At 44.9% G+C, this 26102-nt stretch overlaps 1 protein-coding gene across 1 annotated transcript; it reads right to left on the reverse strand.

Annotated features, from left to right (window-relative positions):
- Positions 1–2493: 2493 nt before the first annotated feature.
- pigo (phosphatidylinositol glycan anchor biosynthesis, class O) lies at positions 2494–26102 on the reverse strand. Its single transcript, XM_056290695.1, has 11 exons — positions 26071–26102; positions 25106–25602; positions 24050–24193; positions 23625–23748; positions 22926–23085; positions 18160–18342; positions 16186–17788; positions 15090–15293; positions 14193–14377; positions 7875–7945; positions 2494–2623 (listed from the first exon to the last, which is right to left on the reverse strand). Exons 2-11 carry the CDS (start codon positions 25581–25583, stop codon positions 2494–2496), a joined length of 3282 nt encoding a protein of 1093 aa, XP_056146670.1. The 5' UTR covers positions 25584–25602; positions 26071–26102.

Consider the following 26102-nt stretch of genomic DNA (forward strand, 5'->3'; position numbering starts at 1 on the left):
CAGCTTGTTGAAGTGATCAGTAGTAGGCAGAACTTTAGAGCTACCAATAAGATAAATATTGCCAGCAGCCACACCAACATGTACCTTGGCTCTGCTAAATAATGGTAGCTAAGCAGGTATGGGCTTGGCTAGTACTTGGATGGGAGACCTCCCAGGAAAACTGAGTTGCTGCCGGAAGTGGTGCTGGTGGGCCGGTAGGGGGCAGTCTTCCCTCTGGTCCTAATAAAAACAACAAATATCTAAAATCCCAATGCCTCAGTGCAGTGATGGGGACACTGTGCTGTAGGAGATGCTGTCCTTCGGATGAGACGTTAAATGAAGTCCTGACTCACTGTGGTCATTTAAGATCTCATTGCACCTATCGCAAAGAGTAGGGGGTTCCCCGGTGTCCTGGCAAAATTCCCAACCTGGATCTCTCCATCTGGCCACCTAATCATCCCCTCATGTAATTGGCTGAATAATTCCTCCCTCTCCACGTCAAGCTGATATGTGGTGAGCGTTCTGGCGCAAAATGGCTGCCGTGCGTCACCCACTTTGGAGCTATACATTGGTGGTGGTTGAGCTGAGTTCCCCCCTTCTCTATGGAGCGCTTTGGGTGTCTAGAAAAGCGCTATATAAATGTAATTATTATTATTATTATTATTATTATATTAATTGGAATTAGACAGATTGTATTATTAGTTGGTCATTTTGATGACCTAGCCTTTGGACGATATGTGGTCACATTTTTGACAGCAATAGATGTTTGGTTCTGTAGATTATTAGGTACTTCGTTGCACATTTCACCATCAACAGTGGTAAGAATGACTATTAGATTATTGTGATTCACACATTTAGGAGAGGAGAGTTCGGGAGCAACACAGAAAGGTAGGGAGACAGTCTCAATGTTATAGACTAAGCTGTCAGTCTGATAATTTATACTATGAGAAATTCCCTGACTAAACATATTAACTAAACTAGTTGACTCCACATCCACACTACATTTAAACCTAGCAGGCTCTCTAATCACCTGCAACCTGCTGAATGATAAGTCCCTAGTGTCATACTAAACCTAAACAGCTATCTATATTGCTAGACAAAAGAGCGGTGCCGTCCCCAGTAGGGTGAATGCCGTCCGCTTTCAGCGGGTAAGGGCGACCCCAGAAAGAAGGCCAATTATCAACAAAGCCAAATCCCTGCTCATTACAGTAACGAGCCAGCCAGCGGTTAATTGAGGTGAGCCTACTGTAAATCTCATCATTACCCCTCACAGGTAAGGGACCACAGACCATTAATCTATGCCACCACATCTTTCAGGCAAACTCAAGCATTCCGACTAGGCTGGCTTTTGTGATCTCTGATTGCTTCTTCCTAGCATTATTGGTGCTGACATGAATAACAATGTTGCTGAAAGTAGTGGTGCTGTGTGCCTGGGTTCCCTGTTTCTCCCTCCGTGATACCCGCACCCTAAGATTGTCCTCTATGTTGGACACTCTAGCCCTGGATAAACAGTGAACCAAGGCTGGTGAAGCTAATCTGATACTGTGGGTAATGGAGTCTCCTATCACTAGCATGTTGCTTTACTCTGTCAACAGGAGCGGGAGAGGTACACTGGCCGCTAGGACTACCAACAGGGCTTGTGAGGGGCGAAAACCGGTTTGCAGTCGGGAGAGGTGACTGCAGACCAAGCCACACGACCAGTGGCTTGCTCTTGTGAACCTTCCCACACCAGTAAACAGAGACAAACTCTGCTGTATCTGCCAACAAGGCTGAGCTAGTGTTAACAATAACAGGTCTGCTGTCAGGCCCGGGGATAAGGCTAACTGGAGTGCCCGTCACATTTAATCCTAGCCAAAAGAAGCTGCTCTAACTCATGGGCACGTCTTTCTAGTAGAGACAACCTATCTGTAACTGCAGAACAGTCACCACACTATCATTTTAACGAGGCTGCTTCGACTGCAAATGCAATAGAGCTAACTGCTAAGCTTGACAAAGCTCAAAGTTAATAACAAACTAGGAACAAAAGGCTGCCTACTAAACACGAGTCATTTGAGAAAGAAAACAAGAGAATCTCGTGATAAGTGAACTAAGCACAGAAAACAGCTAAATCAGAAGAACAAATGAAGAGCTTAGGGCAGAACGTAGAGAAGAGCTAGTAAGAAAATAAACAGCAGTTACTGATCTCAGGAAGCCAACTCTCACAAAGGCAGAAACCAGAAAGAGCTGGCAGTGACGAATATTTAATGCAAGAGTTTAAGGACAGGATGTTGTATTGCTGTAAAGCCCACTGAGGCAAATTTGTAATTTTTGATAATGGGCTATGCAAATAAAATTGACTTGACTTGACTCTGACACATTTCTGGAGATCCTTGTGACAGACAGTAATGGCAACTTTTTCTTCTTCTTGATGAGGAGTTATTATGACAGTTTGTATTGACCACCGTGTGCTTTTGCTCCATGTGGCACAGTGGGGACTCCCGGCGAACCACGGTGGTAAAAGCAGCTGTGTTATTGCTACCTTGAAGCATCAGGGAGAAGTCTTTTAAACCAGCGGCCGACAGCCACATCTACTCTCATCACCAGACTGACACCGACCAGCAGAAACCCACTGCTCACCAGAAACCCGGAGGCCTCGAACATTAACCTGAAAGGAGAGGACAGAGAACTCAGTGATGTCAGCTTATTGGAAAATTTACATTTCTGCACACAATTTTGAGATTTATTTGTTGTTCAATGATTTTATAGTTCAGTTCTCCAAGGTACACTATCACAGTTTTTAACATCATCTTTTTCTCTCCTCTCTCATATATATATACACATATATACATACACACACACACACACACACACACACACACACACACACATATACATATATATACACACACACACACACATACATACATACACACATACATACATACACATATACACACACACACACACACACATATATATATATATATATATCAATACAGATTGTATTGATACTCCGATCTGTATTGATATTCTGCTCCTCATTAGTTGAGCACTTCTATCAACACCATTGACAGTTTCGGGAAAAAAAGGATACATATATATATGTGTGTGTGTGTGTGTGTGTGTATGTATGTATATATATATATATATGTGTGTGTGTGTGTGTGTGTGTGTATGTATGTATGTATATATATATCAAAGAACCATCCAAAGTGTACTCCCAGCTGCAGAGTAACAAGGGAAAAACATCAGACGCACCCGGAGAAGAGACTGAACGATACTGGAATGACATATGGGAAAAGGAGTTATCACACAACACCAATGCCCAGTGGCTGGTGGGCCTAAGACAAGACCACAACAATATCCCAAAACAAGAACCAGTTATAATCATAGTCCAACGACGAGTCTCAAACATGAAGAGCTGGACTGCACCAGGCCCTGACATGATTCACGCCTACTGGTTAAAGACGCAACTGCACTCCATGAATGCCTGGCAACACAGATGAACCAGCTGCTAACATAAAGGTCTCTCCCTGACTGGCTAACACAGGGGAGAACAATACTGATTATGAAAGATTCCCACAAGGGTACATCTTCATACTACTGGCCGATAACCTGCCTCTCCACAACATGGAAGATCCTGTCAGGCATCATAACAGCTAAGCTGAATGGGCACATGAGTCAAGACATGAAGGAAACTCGGAAAGCAACTGGGAATAACACCAGAGGGTCAAAGCATCAGCTACTGGTTGACAGAGCAGTCACCAAAGACTCTACCAGACAGACCAACCAGAGCTCAGCCTAGATTGACTATAAGAAAGCCTATGATTCAATTCCCCACACGTGGTTACTGGAGTGCTTGACACTACACAAAGCCAACAGGACACTAATAGCCTTCATCAAGAACTCGAAGTGGCAGTGGAAAACAACACTAGAGGCCAACTCAAAGACAATCACACAGGTAACCATCAAATATAGCATATACCAAGGTGATGCACTATCCCCGATGCTTTTCTGCCTAGGCCTGAATCCCCTCAGTCAGATCAACACAAAGAGTGGATATGGATACATGTTCAGAAGCAGAGTTACCATTAGCCACCTCCTATACATGGATGACATCAAGCTGTATGCCAGGAACGAGTGAGACATTTACTCGCTGATTCACCTCACCAGGATCTACAGCAACAACATCGGGATGTCATTCAGACTGGACAAGTGCAGTCGAATGGTGGCAAAAAGAGGAAAGATGGTGAGCACTGAAGGGGTTGAATTATCAGAAGGCAGGATAACAGACATACAGGACAGTTACAAGTACCTGGGTATTCCACAAGCAAACTGAGACTGTGAGGAGGCAGCTCAATGGGAAGAACAAGGTCTAGGCCATCAACACATACGCCCTACCAGTCATCAGATACCAGCTGGACTAATAAGCTGACCAAAGGAGGAGATAAAGGCCACAGATATCAGGGCATAGAAACTCCTCACAATGCACGGAAGGTTCCACCTGAAGTCCAGCGCCTGAGACTGTATGATAAGCAAAAAGATGGGGGCTGAGGGTTAGTGAGTGTCAGGGCCACTATCCAGGATGAAACAAGGGACATCCATGAGTACATCAGAACGAGGGCCCCCCAGGATAAACCGCTAAGTGAGTACCTCAGGCAGCAGACGAAAGAGGGTGCAGAGGAAGAAGAAGAGGAGGTATCATGGAAGATTAAGCCCCTCCATGGGACGTTCCATCGACAGACAGAAGACACAGCTGATATCGAGAAATCCTACCAGTGGCTAGAAAATGCTGGACTAAAGGACAGCACAGAGGCTCTGATCATAGCAGCACAAGACCAGTCACTCAGGACCAGATCAGTTGGGGCAGGGGTCTACCACACTAGACAAGACCCAAGATGCAGGCTGTGTAAAGACACCCCTGAGACAGCCCAGCAATTAGTAGCAGGGTGTAAAACGCTAGCTGGGAAAACATACACAGAAAGACATAACCAAGTGGCTGGCATAGTGTACAGGAATATCTGTAAACAGACTGGAAGTCCCCAAATCCAAATGGGAGAAACCATCAAAGGTGGTTGAGAATGGCAGAGCTAAGATCCGGTGGAACTTTAAGTTCCAGACTGACAAGCAGGTGCCTGCTAACCAACCAGACATTCTGGTGGTCGACAAGGAATACAAGAAAGAGCATGAGAAGCTAGAGAAATACCCAGGGCTGAGAGAAGAACTAGATCGGATGTGGAAGAGGAAATCCACAGTATTCCCAGTGGTGATAGGAGCACTAGGGGCTGTGACCCCCAAACTGGGAGAGTGGCTCCAGCAGATTCCAGGAACAACATCTGAGGTCTCTGTCTAGAAGGTTCTAGGAACAGGAGAAAACCAGATCATCTATACGGAACAGGAGAAAACCAGATCGTCTGTACGGAACAGGAGAAAACCAGATCGTCTGTACGGAACAGGAGAAAACCAGATCGTCTGTACGAAACAGGAGAAAACCAGATCGTCTGTACGGAACAGGAGAAAACCAGATCATCTATACGGAACAGGAGAAAACCAGATTGTCTGTACAGAACAGGAGAAAACCAGATCGTCTGTACGGAACAGGAGAAAACCAGATCATCTATACGGAACAGGAGAAAACCAGATCATCTATACGGAACAGGAGAAAACCAGATCGTCTGTACGGAACAGGAGAAAACAAGATCGTCTATACGGAACAGGAGAAAACCAGATCATCTGTACGGAACAGGAGAAAACCAGATCATATATACGGAACAGGATAAAACCAGATCGTCTGTACAGAACAGGAGAAAACCAGATCGTCTGTACGGAACAGGAGAAAACCAGATCGTCTGTACGGAACAGGAGAAAACCAGATCATCTGTACGGAACAGGAGAAAACCAGATCGTCTGTACGGAACAGGAGAAAGCCAGATCGTCTGTACAGAACAGTAGAAAACCAGATCATCTATACGGAACAGGAGAAAACCAGATCGACTGTATGGAACAGGAGAAAACCAGATCGTCTGTACGGAACAGGAGAAAACCAGATCGTCTGTACGGAACAGGAGAAAACCAGATCGTCTGTATGGAACAGGAGAAAACCAGATCGTCTGTACAGAACAGGAGAAAACCAGATCGACTGTATGGAACAGGAGAAAACCAGATCGTCTGTACGGAACAGGAGAAAACCAGATCGTCTGTATGGAACAGGAGAAAACCAGATCGTCTGTACGGAACAGGAGAAAACCAGATCGTCTGTACGGAACAGGAGAAAACAAGATCTTCTGTACAGAACATGAGAAAACAAGATCGTCTGTACGGAACAGGAGAAAACCAGATCATCTGTACGGAACAGGAGAAAACCAGATCATCTGTACGGAACAGGAGAAAACCAGATCGTCTGTACGGAACAGGAGAAAACCAGATCATCTGTAAGGAACAGGAGAAAACCAGATCATCTGTACGGAACAGGAGAAAACCAGATCGTCTGTACGGAACAGGAGAAAACAAGATCGTCTGTACAGAACATGAGAAAACAAGATCGTCTGTACGGAACAGGAGAAAACCAGATCATCTGTACGGAACAGGAGAAAACCAGATCATCTGTACGGAACAGGAGAAAACCAGATCGTCTGTACGGAACAGGAAAAACCCAGATCGTCTGTACAGAACAGGAGAAAACCAGATCATCTGTACGGAACAGGAGAAAACCAGATCGTCTGTACGGAACAGGAGAAAACCAGATCATCTGTACGGAACAGGAGAAAACCAGATCGTCTGTACGGAACAGGAGAAAACCAGATCATCTGTACGGAAAAGGAGAAAACCAGATCGTCTGTACGGAACAGGAGAAAACCAAATCGCCTGTACGGAACAGGAGAAAACCAGATCGTCTGTACGGAACAGGAGAAAACCAGATCGTCTGTACGGAACAGGAGAAAACCAGATCATCTGTACGGAACAGGAGAAAACCAGATCGTCTGTACGGAACAGGAAAAACCCAGATCATCTGTACGGAACAGGAGAAAACCAGATTATCTGGAGGAAAAATGTGAGGGCAACATTTAGCGTTTTAATGCCACTGAAGAAAAAAAAATTCTTTTTACTGAATTCCAGGTTTTTAATCTAGATATTATTTTCTTTTTGGGGGGGGGGGGTTTCTCCCCTTTTTCCCTCCAGTTGTATCCGGCCAATTAACCCCCACTCTTCCGAGCCGTCCCGGTCGCTGCTCCACCCCCTCTGCCGATCCGGGGAGGGCTGCAGACTACCACATGCCTCCTCCCTACATGTGGAGTCACCAGCCGCTTCTTTTCACCTGACAGTGAGGAGTTTCACCAGGGGGATGTAGCGTGTGGGAGGATCACGCTATTCCCCCCAGTTCCCCCTCCCCCCCGACTAACCAGAGGAGGTGCTAGTGCAGCGACCAGGGCAGATCTGGCTTCCCACCCGCAGACACAGCCAATTATGTCTGTAGGGATGCCCAACCAAGCCGGAGGTAACATTCGACCTGGCGATCCCCGTGTTTGTAGGCAACAGAATAGACCGCCACGCGACCCAGACGCCCGATATTATTTTCATCCTCTGGTAGAGTCTTTGTTCTGCCATGCGTGGCTTGGAGAGGAATTTGTTCCCGTTCATACGTACTAACTGTGTAATGTGGGGCCACATGAATAAGTAAGTTGTCAGGATAAATGAAGGAGTTCTCTTTAAGGTGTGCAGATACACACACGCCTCACAATTATGCTTTATCAGGCACCAACTAGCATTCAGTCATATGTGCATGCACCAGGCAGCCCAGGAAGGAGACGGCCAGCCTTTATGGTGCACTAATATCTGTATCACATATCACATCATATCCTCACAAGCCTTTCCTGTCAGCGTGTCAGCGTGAGTTGGAAAACCACTAAGGCACTTACTTGGGTGCGAAAACTTTCCATACCATTAGGTGTCTCCTGAGGATAGCAGCTGCACAGACTGATGCAAAGACCTGACAAGACACAGAAGACATGGAGAGAGGCGCTGTGATGTGTATGTACTAATCCAGTCATCTATCAACTTTAGTTTTGTTATTTTGTTAGTTGGTGTACTGTTATGTGGTGATGGTTGTCAAGCAAAGGTGATTTTGGTGAAAGAAATTGGGTTCCCATGCTGAAAACAAGTTTATAATTGAATAAAAATTCTCCATTGGTTCTATCTGATCCATGTATCTGATCAACCTATCTGATCCATGTATCTGATCCATGTATCTGATCCATGTATCTGATCCATCTATGTGATCCATCTATCTGACCCATCTATCTGACTCATATATCTGATCCATGTATCTGGCCCATCTATCTGACCCATCTATCTGACCCACGTATCTGATCCATGTATCTGGCCCATCTATCTGACCCATCTATCTGACCCATCTAGCTGACTCATGTATCTGATCCATGTATCTGGCCCATCTATCTGACCCATGTATCTGATCCATGTATCTGACCCATGTATCTGATCCATGTATGTGATCCATCTATCTGACCCATCTATCTGACTCATATATCTGATCCATGTATCTGGCCCATCTATCTGATCCATCTATCTGACCCACGTATCTGATCCACGTATCTGACCCATCTATCTGACCCATATATCTGATCCATCTATCTGACCCATGTATCTGATCCATGTATCTGACCCATCTATCTGACTCGTGTATCTGATGTGAGGATGGGCATTATTGTGAAAGTGGTCTGCAGCCCTCATTTTGTTTGTAACATGTGCCAGCACATTGTTTTTAATGACAATAAATTGAATTGACTCGAATTGAATCTGGGATTTGGACAAAATGACGGTCAGACAGGTGTGACTAAATCAGATTTTATCTAACTAGCTTTTAATCAAAACTGTGTGCCAACCTACTTTATGATGAAAAATATGAGGAAAATGATAGTCAACAAGCCTGACCAAAAAAAAGGACAATAAGACATCAAATTAACCTTTGTAAAGCAAAACTATGGTGAGATGCAAATGCCCTCACATTTGCTCAGCTTGTGTATACAGGGCTGAGTTTATTATTTAGTTACTGACCTGATATCATCCATATATCCATATATCATCCATATATCCATATCAACATCAGTATTACCAGTGTACACTATAAAGTTTTACACTTGATTTTACAAAAAATCCATTACTTATGTTTCTTTACAGCCCATAACCGACCTCATTCTTTTTGCTGGCTCAGTTGTTAATGTTGCATTCTTTAATTTATACTTTTATAATATTTTCTTTCTTTTGTTTTCAACATGTCATGTACATTCTTACTGTAAAGTATGTTGATTCGCATATTAATTAATTAATTAATGTATTACGCTGTTGTTGTTGTTGCAATGTGTGTTGGGACTCCTCGGCGTGATGATGCACTTTAACTGAACTCTGACTTGACCTACTTGACTTGACCTGTTGCTGTCATGACAACGTCATTATGATGAACACCGCCCATATATTTGGGCAGTAACTCAGTTCCACAGTGAAGTGTTAATTACAAATAACTGCTCTACTATCAAGTGTAAAGATGATAAATGCTGAAGTTGTTTAAGCACTTTGGGCACTATATAAACGTAATGATGATTATTATTATTACTATTATTAATATTATTATTACTAATATTATTATTGTTACTATTATTACTACTATTATTATTACTGATATTATTATTATTATTATTATTATTATTATTACCATTTCTTTCTCGTTTCCTGTTTTACATCCTGTAGAGCCGGGTCCAAACTATGGACCTGAGGCACTATAGGGCAGATGTCACTTGACTGACAGTATTCGTCGTAATATGTGGGCTGTTCTGAGTAGGGTGATCTTCTGGAATTCCATGCTTTCATTGAAAGCATGGAATTCGTTACCGCTGCCAATGACTAAATTGACACAGAAATCAATATTTAAAAAGCAAATAAAGAAACACCTTGGAATGTTATATTTGTAGGATGCAAAATACATGGTCATACGTACACATATTACACACACACACACACACACACACACACACACACAAAGGACGGTAAGGTGTGATTCGAACTGAATTGTATAGCCTGGATGGTTTCAACAGTTTGTACATTGGAATGATTTATGTACGTCTCTTTGCTGTTGGATGATGACTTACGTGTACTGTTAAGTTTAATGTAGGTTTTTGCTATTTTTGTTTGTTTTGTTTTTGTTTTTCTCTGTCTTGTTTTTAAATATATATGTATTAAATGTATTGTGTTTATGTGGACCCCAGTAAGACTAGCGGTGCTTTCGGGTACAGCTAATGGGGATACCGATAAATAAACAAATAAACAAATAAACAGATGTTGATGTTGCCTGGGATACGGTTGGTGAACTTTTCCATTCCCTTCTTCACGAGTCCTAGAGCTCTGATGACCACTGGTGTTGTTTCGGTCTTCATTCCCCACATCCTGTTGTTTTTTCGCTCCAGGTCTTTGTACTTGGTCAGCTTCTCTGTGACTTTCACTGAGCTGTTTTTTTCGGGATGGTGTTGCCATGTCGGGCTTGTTGGCTTTTATCTCTGCCAGTGTGGATGGGCGTGTCCCAGAGGATGGCGACATCATTGTTCTCAGTGACCGTGTTTGGCTGATGTTCGTACCACCTCTCAGTGGTCTTGAGCTTGTAACTCCTGCTGATCTTCCAGTGCAGATATGCTACTGCCTTGTTGTGCCTGTACATGTACTCCGTCTATGCCAGTTCCAAGCAGCCTGAGACAATGTGGTCGATGGTTTCTTCTTACATTCCACAGATTCTGCATTTTGGGTCTGTTCCATCTTTGATGATGCGATGGTGATACGATCTGGTTGCCAGGCTCTGGTCTTGTGCAGTGATTATCAGGCCCTCCGTCTCTGCTTTCAGCCTGGTGGTCCTCAGCCACTGGTGTGTCTTTTGTTGGTCCACATCTGCATCTTTCATTCTTTTTGGGTACTTCCCGTGCATTGCTTTGTCCCCCAGGGTTTTTGCCTTTGCTGCTGGGCATGGTATTTTGGCTTCTGCTTCACTCATTTGGCATAGATGGTAGTTGCCTTATTTTCTGTTGGTGGGGTTTCTGGGACATCAAGCGCTTTCTTGAATTGTGCAGCTTCTTTATACTGATGGAGTAGATCTGATGCCTTACTATTCGGAGGAGTGGGTCATCTGTTTTTGGCACACTTGTCGATTCCAAATTCCATCTTGATGTCGTCACTGAAGGTCTTGACAATGGTGAGTAGACCCTTCTGCTGATTGTCGTCCTTGGTAAATGTCTTGAGGTCATCAATGTAGAAGTGGTGGGTCAGTTTGCCATTCTGCGATTTGTACCCATAGCTGCTGTTGTTCAGTAGATTGCTGAGTGGCGCTAGTGCAAGGCAAAAGAGCAGTGGTGATAGTGAGCCCCCTTGGGACCCCTCTGCATGATGGAGATTCAGGGTGGTCTTCCACGTCTTCATGCTCACCGTGATGAATTTGACAATTGTTGGGCAGATCTGTAGATCTTGAGGCTCTTCTCTCTCCAGGAGTGTGGCATGCTGTCAAATGCCTTCCTGTAGTCAATCCATGCTGTTGACAATTTCTTTTTCTTCGATTTGACCTCTGCAATATGGCTTTATTGATGAGTAGCTGGTCCTTGCATCCGTAGCTACCTTTCTTACATCTCTTCTGTTCTGCTGGTAACAAGTTGTTTTTGTCGAGGAAGCTACAGGTCCTCTCTGTGATGATGGAGGTGATGATCTTGTACATTGTTGGTAGGTAGGTGATGGGTCTGTAATTCTTCGGGTTCTGTGTCTCCTCTGTCTTCGGGAACAGGTACGTGGTTCCCCATGTGAGCCATTTGGGACATTTCTTTGGATTCCTCTTCTTCTTCTATTATTATTATTATTATTATTATTATTATTGTTAAAGACGAAAAACAGTTAGCTGCAATCCACAACTACATGATACCCAGTGTGTGTGTGTGTGTGTGTGTGTCAGGAAGAAGAAGAAAGCAACGTTATTTTTTCTTCTATAAAAAAGTAAAGTGGCTTTCTTCAAACAAAACATCACAATATGTTTTCCTCGATATCAATACTGTGACAATAGTTGATGGATGACTGCTGGTAAGATAGTTAGACAACAGAAATTTTGATAATGGTTATTGTTAATGTGGATATGATGATGAGGCAGGTAGAGACATTCATTATTCATTTCATTCAGCTAAAACAGACTTCCGGTGTGGGAAGATGGCAGCGCGGACTCATGTTTGCGGCAGCCTCACCCAGTGCCGACTGTGCAGTGTCTTTGTCCACGTCTACATCTGAGTTTGTGTCATCGTGTGAAGAACTTTTATGAGGATTTATGTCTGTGACCGTCGATTTTGTTTGATGGCTGGGAGAGGTGGTGTTGGATCAGCTAGGAGAGCGGGGCAGGCTAAGTTAACTGCGAGCCCATGCAGACCAGCAGTTCTGATAACACCAAGATAACACCGAGGGCGGTCCGGCGGTGGCCTCACCTAGCGTCGATTGTGCAGTGTTTTTGACTGCATATGTGTTAGTGTCGTCGTGTGTGGTGCAGGAGAGGTGTATCGAAGGTGTCTGACAGGGAGAGCTGGCGTTGGATCGGATGAGGCTGGTCTACTGCGTCCTGTGGGTCCAAAGACCACAGCCCTGACCGAAGCTGTGCCCGAAGAGGAAAATCCGAGGGTGGTCTGACAGGACGTGGAAGCAGGGCAGGCTAAGGTAACTGCTAGTCCATGCAGACCGGCAGTTCAGACAGTCATCCTGGCTGCCGTTCGTTCTCTGGACAGTGAAATTTTTGAATTGTGTTGCAAATTTACTGAATGGACTGTGCTATCGTCGGTCTGCGCTTTTTCCCTTTGTTCTTTCTGGTTTTGTATATTTCGATGGTGTCGTTTTTGGGAGGTTTTGGATGTGTGTTTTTGTATTTTGTGTTGCACTGCTGTGGGCTGGAAGAAACGACATTTCGTCTCTTTTGTGTACGCAAGTTCACGAATGAGATGACAAAAAATTGTTCCTGAAATAAGTTCAGAAAATTGTCCCACTTTTCTCTAATGCTGCCTTTAAGACCAGTGAATGACAACATTTAGTTTTATCACATTACTAGAGCCAAAACCCCAGACCAGATCTAATCTATCACCATATCATGATCACCACATCAATATCATGATCACCACATCAATATGAATGATCACCATATTAATATCATGATCACCATATCAATATCATGATCACCACATCAACATCATGATCACCACACCAATATTATGATCACCACACCAATATCATGATCACCGTATCAACATCATGATCACCACATCAATATCATGATCATCATATCAATATCATGATCACCACATCAACATCATGATCACCATATCAATATTATGATCACATCAATGTCATGATCACCACATCAACATCATGATCACCACATCAACATCATGATCACCACATCAACATGATGATCACCACATCAACATCATGATCACGAAATCACCACATCAATACCATGATCACCACATCAATATCATGATCACCATATCAACATGATGATCACCACATCAATACCATGATCACCACGTCAATATCATGATCGCCATATCAATATCATGATCACCACATCAACATCATGATCACCACATCAACATGATGATCACCACATCAACATCATGATCACCACATCATCACATCAATACCATGATCACCACATCAATATCATGATCACCATATCAATATCATGATCACCATATCAATATCATGATCACCATATCAATATTATGATCACATCAACATCATGATCACCACATCAACATCATGATCACCACATCAACATGATGATCACCACATCAACATCATGATCACCACATCACCACATCAACACCATGATCACCACATCAATATCATGATCACCATATCAATATTATGATCACATCAATATCATGATCACCACATCCACATCATGATCACCACATCAACATCATGATCACCACATCAACATCATGATCATCACATCACATCACCACATCAATACCATGATCACCACATCAATATCATGATCACCATATCAACATGATGATCACCACATCAATACCATGATCACCACGTCAATATCATGATCGCCATATCAATATCATGATCACCATATGAATATCATGATCACCATATCAATATCATGTCCAGGTCTGGTGTGAATGAATCCATCTCAGTTTGGACCTGACCTGTGCTCCTTGGATGAAGAGGTAGCGTGTTGAGAGTTGAAGGAGGGCAGAGCTGAACTGCAGAGGGTTTTCTCTCAGCCTCATCTCCATCACAGCATCCTCTCCTTCCTCCCCTCCCGTCCTCCCCCCTCTGCCTCCACGTACCTCACACACCAGTGGCCAGAACAGGAGTAACGGACAGCCCACTGAGCAGGAGGGAACACAAGCACAGGAGGAAATCAGCAAGTTGACAAATGTACACCGACAAGGAAGGGCACACGGCGGACTTTTTAAACTCACATCCCGACGAACGTTCAATGATGAGCGAGCAGGGTCAAGCACCCTTTCACACGTCCAAGGGTTGGGTTTTTTTTTTAGATACTTTATTGATCCCCGTAGGAGTATTAACCCTAACATGCATGTCTTTCTGATGGTGGGGGAAACCGGAGCACCCGGAGAAAACCCACCACAGACACGGGGAGAACATGAAAACTCCAAATAGAGGACGACCTGGGATGACCCCCAAGGTTGGACAACCCCGGGGTTCGAACCTAGGACCTTCTTGCTGTGAGGCGACAGTCCTAACCACTGCGCCACCGTGCCATAATGCCAAAAACCATTACACCATGTAATGCCATAAAATAACCACTGAGCTGTACAGTACCATATTAAAAAGGTCATCACATGATAGGCAAGCTTTAAAATGAGTGTGGCATGAGTTACACTTACCTCTTCAAACCAGTTCCTTCATCTTCAGCCCATACATTATTTTGGCTTTCATTATTTCGATATAAATAAATATATATATGACACTATATATGACACTGCAGTGGTCATATACATTTGTACCAACATATCACTAACAAATCTGCACAAACCTGTGTCCACAACCACTTGTGTGTTGCTAAGCTTATCTACCTGCAAAAAGGATGTGCGACGAGAAGGTGTTGAGAGTGACCAACGAGGCCGGCAGTATCGTTCCCGTGTGTCCATCAGGGAAGCCCACAAAGGCAGCTCCCCACTGAATGGAAGGGAAGGTGGGCAGGTGACCTGTGGCATGAAAGAACTGGGTGGCAGCCAAGGACCAAAGCACTATGGGAGTCCAGGGCACATTGAAACCACCTGCAGGGGACAAGAGAAAGGCATGTATCTGGTTTAGCAGCTCTCCTTATGGAGACCGAGCTATTAAAGATGAAGAGACTTTTGAAGATCACTTCCAACTAACTCCTACAATCTGATACTGGATTAAGGAGAAATATGCAATGAATGAATGAATTAATCAATTCATCGAGTTGTGGTCAGACCCCTGTTACTGGGTGCTACAGGTCCTAGCGAAGGAAAAAATAAACAAAACTTAACTAAACTGAACATAATGGTAACTTATGACTAGGTCTTTTACTACTTTTTATCAACCCCCATGGGGCAATTCTTTCTCTGCATGTAAGCCATCCTAGCTGTGTAGCTAGGAGCAGTTGGCAGCTGCCGTGCAGCACCCGGGGACCAACTCCAGCTCGTCTTGCCATGCCTCGGTCAGGGACACAGACAGCAGTACTGACCCTAACATGCGTGTCTTTTTGATGGTGGGGGAAAACCGGAGCACCCGGAGAAAACCCACGCAGACACGGGAAGAACAAGCAAACTCCACACAGAGGACGACCTGGGATGACCCCCAAGGTTGGACAGCCCCGGGGTTCGAATCCAGGACCTTCTCGCTGTGAGGCGACAGCGCTAACCACTGGGCCACCGTGCCGCCAGCTTCTGCCATCTGCACAAGTAATTGTATATTAATCATGAGTTCAAGATTGGCTCCACAATTAACTGATCGTGGCTGGAGCAGAATCCTGTTGGCTTTAGCTAGCTCTGGTATGAAGATATTATTTTGATTTGAAGATTTGTATATTTGAAGGTTTATTCATTTAAAGGTTTATAAAATACAGTATGAATGTGACAGCAGCTAAAAATCATGATTATCATTTTAGCCATAATCGTGCAGCCCTAATTATGACCCTATTACCTGAGACCACCCCATTCAGGCAATTTAGGGTCATGGAGGAGGCGTGGATATGCAGCAGGGCTCCCATTTCCAGGAGCAGCAAGAGAAAAGACAGAGCCATGCCCTCTGGGTGCAGCAGCAACAGTCCAATACCCAGCAGGCCACAGAACAGAAGCAGGGGGGCAGAGTAAACCGTTCCCAGCCCATAAGCCTCAACAGCTGGCCTGCCATCCTCTTCGGCACCCCCAATTGGATCGCCATCCTCCAGGGAACGACGCATGCGTTGGTAGATCTGGGGAATGAGGTGATGAAGTTCAGCCTGGGGGCTGATACCTGTACTTGCCCTATAGCAGGGCAGTGGCAGTGATGAACCCCTGGATGTAGCCGCGGCCCTGGCTTTCACAAACACAGTGAGAGGGTCAAGCCAAAGTAGGAACAGCCCCAGACCCAGGAGGCAGAAGGCAGCCCTGGGGAGGGCCAGCTGAGCCAGACTGATAAGTTCTGCCAGATTTCTGAAGCTGTCCTCTGGAGTGGCGCTGACCGCCCAGTGGAGGCCCAGGCAGATGCACAGCGTCGGCAGGATCCAGCGGGCCGTGAACACAGTCCCACCTGAGGAGTTGAGGTTCCCGTAGTGGCGGAGCCAGTATCTCAGCAGGTAGGTCCACAGTCCCAGGGAGGCCAAGGAGAGGACGTAGTGAAGATTCTTCAGCTGGCTGTCCTGTAGGCGGGAGAGAGGAGAGAGGAACGGGGAAGGCTGGCAGGAGCCCTGCTCCTCCCGGCAGCCATGGAAGGACAGGGAGAGGTACAGGCTGAACACCAGAAGTCCCAGGCAGCCCAGAAGGGTGGTGCTCTCCCTCCTCACAGCCGAGGGGGATAGAACTGGCGATGGCTGCACTCCAACGGGTTTCAGAGTGTCGTGGCTAGGGGGCAGAAGCAGCCCATCCCAGTTTAGATGGATGGGGATGTACAGGCCCAGAGAGAAGACCAGAAAGGTGACCACGCGGCCCTCCGCTATTACATAACTGTCTGAGAGCAGGGAGGCACAGCGAAGGAGCGGCACCAAGAGGGGTGGGACCAGGAGATGGCGTGGGGTCAACCAACCAAACCAACAAGCTCGCTTGTGAACTTTGGATCCATTTACAGCCACAGCAGATACCCTGGCTCGACAGGTACTCCAGAGAAAGAGCAGCTCTGAGACAAAGGCGATGGCGGCCAGGCACCATGCAACCTCAATGTGGCCTTGACTAAGCAGCTGGCCAGCAGCCACAAATACCCCCAACGACAGAGCCGCCACAACCGGGGCCTTCAGAAGTCTGAGCTCCATCACCAGCACACACGACAGCTCGGAGAGGATGACACACAACAAGCAGGCAAAGCCCAGGATGACTAAGCCTGTGGCCATCTTGAGAGGGTTGAAGCGGGCCCATGTAGCCCGGCAAGTGTCCCTGACAGAGGTGAGGTAGGCCTGCACGGCGGCCATCCGCTGTGGGGAGGTCCCCGCAGCCTCTTGGACCGTGGCGATGTAGTGAGAGGACAGGCGGGTGAATTCGGCCTGCAGCTTGGAGAGACTCTCTGGTGGGATGTCTTTGGCCATGCTGGAGTAAGTCTCCAAGAAACGGTTGACCTTCAAAAACGAAACAATCATATCAAACAATGAAAAAGCTGAGTCGACATAAGCAGTGCATGAGTTAGAAAAATCTCACCTAGTTTTATGCCTACTCCTACTTTGTACATAATTGATGCTTTAATTAACTTGTAACAACATAAACTGAGACATGCAGAGAGGGAAAAGGCAAAGAATGACAAAAGACAATGAATGAATAGATAATTATAGATCAATAAATGCATACATACCATACAAAAATTGAAAAAAAAAAACTAGGTGACCAACAAACAAAAAAAAAATCAAATACGTACCTACAAAACCAACTTGGTTGACAATTAACACAATTTGTTTGTCAGTATCTAAAAAAGAATCTTCGTTGAATAAATTACCTGTTTGGCGTTGATCCACAGCGCCTCCAGCTGGCTGAGTCCTGTAACTGCATCTTCAGTCAGCTGATGTGGAGGGAATAGAGGCAGGAGGACCTGACCGACGCTGCTGTAAGGGATCGGTACTCCCAGCAGCAGAGACAGGGTGGGCACCAGGTCTGTCTGGGGGACCACGTCTGGTTCATCCTGTCAAGATTCAACAAAGAGACACCGCTTGAGATTACAATTCCCTCATGAATATGTATGAACACCATTAGGTATATTTTATATCCAAACTAAGAACACATATATCAAAACTAGAACACATATATCCAAACTAGAACACACATATCCAAACTAGAACACATACGTATGTCCAAACTACGAACACATATATCCAAACTAGAACACATATATCCTAACTAAGAACACATATATCCAAACTAGAACACATACGTATATCCAAACTAGAACACATACACTCACCGGCCACTTTATTAAGCACACATGTCCAACTGCTCGTTAACGCAAATTTCTAATCAGCCAATCACATGGCAGCAACTCAATGCATTTAGGCATGTAGACATGGTCAAGACGATCTGCTGCAGTTCAAACCGAGCATCAGAATGGGGAAGAAAGGTGATTTAAGTGACTTTGAACGTGGCATGGTTGTTGGTGCCAGACGGGCTGGTCTGAGTATTTCAGAAACTGCTGATCTACTGGGATTTTCACGCACAACCATCTCTAGGGTTTACAGAGAATGGTCCGAAAAAGAGAAAATATCCAGTGAGCGGCAGTTCTGTGGGCGAAAATGCCTTGTTGATGCCAGAGGTCAGAGGAGAATGGCCAGACTGGTTCGAGCTGATAGAAAGGCAACAGTAACTCAAATAACCACTCATTACAACCGAGGTATGCAGAAGAGCATCTCTGGACCCACAACAAGTCGAACCTTGAGGCAGATGGGCTACAGCAGCAGAAGACCACACCGGGTGCCACTCCTGTCAGCTAAGAACAGGAAACTGAGGCTACAATTCGCACAGGCTCACCAAAATTGGACAATAGAAGATTGGAAAAACGTTGCCTGGTCTGATGAGTCTCGATTTCTGCTGCGACATTCGGGTGGTAGGGTCAGAATTTGGCGTCAACAACATGAAAGCATGGATCCATCCTGCCTTGTATCAATGGTTCAGGCTGGTGGTGGTGGTGTAATGGTGTGGGGGATATTTTCTTGGCACACTTTGGGCCCCTTAGTACCAATTGAGCATCGTGTCAACGCCACAGCCTACCTGAGTATTGTTGCTGACCATGTCCTTCCCTTTATGACCACAGTGTTCCCATCTTCTGATGGCTACTTCCAGCAGGATAACGCGCCATGTCATAAAGCTCGAATCATCTCAGACTGGTTTCTTGAACATGACAATGAGTTCACTGTACTCAAATGGCCTCCACAGTCACCAGATCTCAATCCAATAGAGCACCTTTGGGATGTGGTGGACCGGGAGATTCGCATCATGGATGTGCAGCCGACAAATCTGCAGCAACTGCGTGATGCTGTCATGTCAATATGGACCAAACTCTCTGAGAAATGTTTCCAGTACCTTGTTGAATCTATGCCACCAAGGATTAAGGCAGTTCTGAAGGCAAAAGGGGGTCCAACCCGGTACTAGCAAGGTGTACCTAATAAAGTGGCCAGTGAGTGTATATCCAAACTAAGAACACATACACTACCGTTCAAAAGTTTGGGATCACCCAAACAATTTTGTGTTTTCCATGAAAAGTCACACTTATTCACCACCATATGTTGTGAAATGAATAGAAAATAGAGTCAAGACATTGACAAGGTTAGAAATAATGATTTGTATTTGAAATAAGATTTTTTTTACATCAAACTTTGCTTTCGTCAAAGAATCCTCCATTTGCAGCAATTACAGCATTGCAGACCTTTGGCATTCTAGCTGTTAATTTGTTGAGGTAATCTGGAGAAATTGCACCCCACGCTTCCAGAAGCAGCTCCCACAAGTTGGATTGGTTGGATGGGCACTTCTTTGAGCAGATTGAGTTTCTGGAGCATCACATTTGTGGGGTCAATTAAACGCTCAAAATGGCCAGAAAAAGAGAACTTTCATCTGAAACTCGACAGTCTATTCTTGTTCTTAGAAATGAAGGCTATTCCATGCGAGAAATTGCTAAGAAATTGAAGATTTCCTACACCGGTGTGTACTACTCCCTTCAGAGGACAGCACAAACAGGCTCTAACAGGTACTATTTAATGAAGATGCCAGTTGGGGACCTGTGAGGCGTCTGTTTCTCAAACTAGAGACTCTAATGTACTTATCTTCTTGCTCAGTTGTGCAACGCGGCCTCCCACTTCTTTTTCTACTCTGGTTAGAGCCTGTTTGTGCTGTCCTCTGAAGGGAGTAGTACACACCGGTGTAGGAAATCTTCAATTTCTTAGCAATTTCTCGCATGGAATAGCCTTCATTTCTAAGAACAAGAATAGACTGTCGAGTTTCAGATGAAAGTTCTCTTTTTCTGGCCATTTTGAGCGTTTAATTGACCCCACAAATGTGATGCTCCAGAAACTCAATCTGCTCAAAGAAGTGCCCATCCAACCAATCCAACTTGTGGGAGCTGCTTCTGGAAGCGTGGGGTGCAATTTCTCCAGATTACCTCAACAAATTAACAGCTAGAATGCCAAAGGTCTGCAATGCTGTAATTGCTGCAAATGGAGGATTCTTTGACGAAAGCAAAGTTTGATGTAAAAAAAATCTTATTTCAAATACAAATCATTATTTCTAACCTTGTCAATGTCTTGACTCTATTTTCTATTCATTTCACAACATATGGTGGTGAATAAGTGTGACTTTTCATGGAAAACACAAAATTGTTTGGGTGATCCCAAACTTTTGAACGGTAGTGTATATCCAAACTTTTTTTTTCACCTGACCATTTTATTTTATTTTTATTTTTTGTTTTTATTTATTTTATTTTTTTAAATGTGTGTTAGTTTGGATATGTGTGTTCTTGTAGTTCTTGTAGTTTTTGGATGTGTGTTTGTCTTTGTGTTGCACTGCTGTGGGCTGGGGGAAACGATGAGTCGTTTCACTTCATGCGTGGAAGTACATAAAATGAGACGCCAAAGTGTTTCTGATTCTGGTGTTTCTTTCTTCTTCAGTACCAACTGGTTTCTGCACACATCAACAGGGCAGTATGCAGTATCAGGTACCACCGATCGTGCTGTGGTTATGGAGACCAGCTGTTGGTTATACGAGGGTGTTGGATATGAGAACTGTGTTCTGTTCTGTTTTGTCTTTTATCTTCTTGTCTGGGCAGAAGTGGACTGCCAGCAGCAACGTGGAAGACCCTGTGATGGTCCCAACTATTCAGGACTTGAATTATGTAAAGCCTGAATAAGTAAAGGCTGCAACTGTTTTGTTCATAAAATGGTTAGACTTTTGCCAAACAAACAGCATGCATGGTGGTAAGTGAGTACGCAGATGAGTAAACAGATGAACACACAAAGATGGACAGACAAAGGGATAGATGGCAAATGGAGGGAGACAGACACTTCAGATAATAGAACACTAGATGGAAAGACTAACAGTATTAAAGCAGGATGTCTATACTGAACAGAAAGCCACTTGAATCGATACAGTGCACTCTGATAAATGACACAGAGAACAACAACTGGCTCCACTAGAGGGTGGAGTTGTTTGCATAATCAGTCTGTTCCCTTAAAGCCAAGTTTAAGTATTAAAATGTACCCAGTCTGTACCCACGTACATCCATCCCAGCCACCCAGACTCAAACCCTTCATGAAATAACACACTCAACTGGACTCTACTGTCATATACTCCCCCCCCCCCTTTTTTTTTCTCCCCAATTGTACTTGGCCAATTACCCCACTCTTCCGAGCCGTCCCGGTCTCTGCTCCACCCCCTCTGCTGATCCGGGGAGGGCTGCAGACCACCACATGTCTCCTCCAGTACATGTGGAGTCACCAGCCGCTTCTTGTCACCTGACAGTGAGGAGTTTCACCAGGGGGACGTAGCGTGTGGGAGGATCACGCTATTCCCCCCAGTTCCCCCTCGGCCCCGAACAGGCGCCCCAACCGACCAGAGGGGGCGCTAGTGCAGTGACCAGGACGCATACCCACATCCAGCTTCCCACCCGCAGACACAGCCAATTGTGTCTGTAGGGACGCCCGACCAAGCCGGAGTTAACACAGGGATTCGAACCAACGATCCCTGTATTGATAGTTAACGGAATAGACCACTACGCTACCCGGACGCCCCGAACTAATACTTTCTTGAAGCTCCTTTCGGTTTTCCTAAAGCACTCTGTGATTTCCTGACCTGGATTACTAAGCATGCATCAGGACACTCTGACCTGAATGACCTGAATGACCTGAATGACTTGAATGACTTGAATGAGTTGTTTGGGTGAAAAAGAATTTCAAGCTCTCACATCACCCAAGTATTCAACCATTATGACACTTAAATGTGCTTGATATAAGTATTGTACACATGCTCTTAATTATGAATTACCAAAAATGATTACTTCCACAGTGTACTGAAAATAATTAGTTCATCCCAAGCACGATATAAACAGGCTGGTCTTGCTCCAGTGGACACTTTTTCAAACTAAATTTGTTCAATTCCCAAACTATATTCTTTACATTCTTCATTCTTTGTCAAACTTTCCAAACTTCCATTTTATCCTTTCATTTTCACTGCTTCGTAAAAAACCACAGTCATAGAGGACAAAGCGAATACGGCAGCTGGACTAACCTGGGCTGGGGGTCCAGGGAAAAGAGGGGATGGGCTGTAAAGGAAGATGGCAGCATCAGTCTCCTTCTGACTCTCTCCACCGTGGTCTCCGGTGTCCGTCATACCATGGTCCCCCATCACCACCAACAGGGTGTCATTCTGCAAACGGTCAATTACAGACCTGTTGGAGTGAGGATGGATGAGGACAGAAGAAAATGAAATGAACAAAGACTACTCTACTTGTTCTTGTGTCAGATTCCAGGATTTTTCAATGACTATTTGCTGTCAAAAACCACAGGGGAGGTCTTGGCCAGCAGTGACTATACTTCTGTAGTAAGGAAAAGTACTATTTTGTCCCTTCTTTCTATGAAAGTAAGTAAATGTACCTGTTCAATTTGACATTTTAAACACCTGATAGTAATATTTCCATGACGTCAATCACCTCTGCAAAACGTCATTTTCCTGTAATTTGGCCTGAGAAAAATAATGTTAATATTGTCTATTTCATAAACACATGAATCCTGGGTGTATATTAAGACCTGCAACACAGAACTTGAGCCACTCTGTCAACAGGCCTTTGTTTAACCATTATTCCTATTATGCATGTAGTGATGAACTCTGTGTGTACTGCGACAGTTGTATTATAATATCAGCAGCTACTGAAGGCCGAAGCAGGAAATTCTCTGAATCGGACTTATGATAGCTCTACTGTTGTCTGACCTGATGACCCCATCCATCTGGGTGAGCTTGTCCGCCATGGCGGGATGGTCGGGGCCAAACCTGTGCCCACAGTGATCCACTCCGAGGAAATGAGCAACTAGGAAATCCCATTCATCACCCACCACTGCGATCAGCAAAGACCAGACACAATTTCACTTGGACAGGACAATCACAAACAGATCTGCCACACTGACAGAATAATGTAATTCACATTGAAAATGCCTCTAGATTGTGATGTACAATTATTAATCTCTTGCATCAGGTTCTGTGAAACTCAGCTGTAAGAACAAGACACTATAGCACTGCCACAGATTGCCATTCTTTTGCCATTTATGCTATACTTTGGAAAAAATATATAAATTCATGTTATCTTAAGGCTACATGGATAAAGACTGCCACCACATGGCCAAAGTTATGGTACGTACTGGTTGAGTAGAGGTGCTGGAGGATGCCATTATCCACCGTGTGCAGATCCTTCACATTGAAAGAAGGAAAGGGCAGAGAACGGTAGAACTTCTTGGGGAAAAGATTTTCCCACGTATCGTCGCCCATGAACACCACACGTTTGCCTGGGCAAGGGGTGCACAAGAGTATCATGAAGTCCAACCACCTTACCAAGATCTCACTACCACAGCCAAAACACACAAAGCCTTCACAATAGCCCATGACCAAGGTCAAGCACTCCACCCTGACTTTACAGTTCTACCCTGTTATTCAGAGCCTGAGGTGCAAATAGATCCACTTCAGCTGAGGTTTTGTACCTTCTGCCGCAGGGGCAAAGAATAAGACCTCTTGTGATCCATTCATGACTTGCAGACCATTTTGACTATCACGCATTGTTAATATACATCCATCTGCAGTCATCAGTCAAGAGTTGATTCGGAGTTCTTACAAAGATTCTGCTTTGATGGTCCATATTACCTCAGACCTTAATGCCTTGGACTGGATTTGACTGCTTTGGCTGCTTAGTAAGTAGTACTTATGGTGACGGTGGGTGGGCCATATTGACTTCCATCAAGGACACAAAAGGACTCACTTAAGGATTATGCTTCACAGCTTTGTTAACATAACAATGTCAATGTTTGCCCTTCCATTGTCTTGGCAAGGTGGGCCAACATAACAATGTCAATGTTTGCCCTTCCATTGTCTTGGCAAGGTGGGCCACCCAGCTAAGGTCACCTACCATACCACCAAAGGGAATTAAATAAGTGAAAAAAATCTAGGGGAAACACTGAATATATAATATGACAGCTGTTCTACAATATTAAAACATGGTATTTCATGTCTCAGAATGAAACAACAATCATTTCCCCCACATTTGTCAGCACTGTTTGTCCACCTCCGACACTTTCAAACACCTGGAATATTACCGAATACATTTTCCCACTTTTCTACAAGTTTTCAGGACCTGCACAGGAATGCTGTGGATCTACTTGTCACCCACTACAATGGGTAAGGGACACACGGCAGAGACAACTCACCCATTTGGCCCAGCTGGTGAACGATGTTGTCCTCCAAGATGGCACTGGAGGCAAAGTTATTACCGACGTCGATGAAGGTGGGCAGAGAACCAGTGGTGAAGCCCTTGATTCTCTGCATGGTAGTTGTGGGTGGGTCAGCCCGAAAAGGGTACAGGCGGCTGTGAGAAGGTCTTAAAGACATAATCTCCTGCAGAACAGGCAGCTTGTTCTCATAGGGCCGCGGCCTTGTGTTGGAGGGGTCGAAGCGGGCAAAGTCATACCTGAGGGCATCGATGATGAGAAGCACAGCCCTACGGAAACGTGGTTTAGCATGGCAGAAGTCTCTCTGCTCTCCTCCAGGTAGGAGCACATCCCCACAGGTACTGGTCCTGTTCACCTCCAGCCTCACCAACAGAAATCCACCCACAAACAAGTAGATGCCAACATAGAAGACTGCACACACCCACAGCAGCAGGGACAGGATTGGCAGCCTCTTCATCGTAGGCACATGGGAGACACTGCTGAGGAAAGGGGCACAGTGAGAGGCGTCCAGTGCCCTACAACACGAACGGCCTTCTCTGCTGCAGTAGTCTGTTCGTCATGAGCTGGAACGCTGGGTTCCGGATCGAGTCTCACTTTTCTTTTCTTTTCTTTTCTTTTCTCTTGTTTTAACTGTGACTGCCAGTTGCAGCAGCAGCAGTGACACTTGTGTCACGCTACAGTGACCTAAAGACCCTGTGCAACAGCTGCAGAAGGTGGGCAGGCAACACACACACACACACACAGACACACACACACACACACAGCCTCGCTGGTCGGTGCTGTGAAAAGCGGTTCCGAGCTCCGCACAGGTCAGTTAACTGTGTCCGGCCTCAAACCGGGACAGGTGGTACTGCAGCCGACTAACCCTACACGGTTCCGTGCCGGACAGCTTTGGGTCAGTATATATGCCGTTAGCCACAGCTAGCCCGGTTCATGTTACTGACCTTGCCGCGTTCAGGTTTTGTCCTCTTCCTCC

The sequence above is a fragment of the Lampris incognitus genome, chromosome 12 (genome assembly GCF_029633865.1).
Source record: "Lampris incognitus isolate fLamInc1 chromosome 12, fLamInc1.hap2, whole genome shotgun sequence".
NCBI lineage: Eukaryota > Metazoa > Chordata > Actinopteri > Lampriformes > Lampridae > Lampris > Lampris incognitus.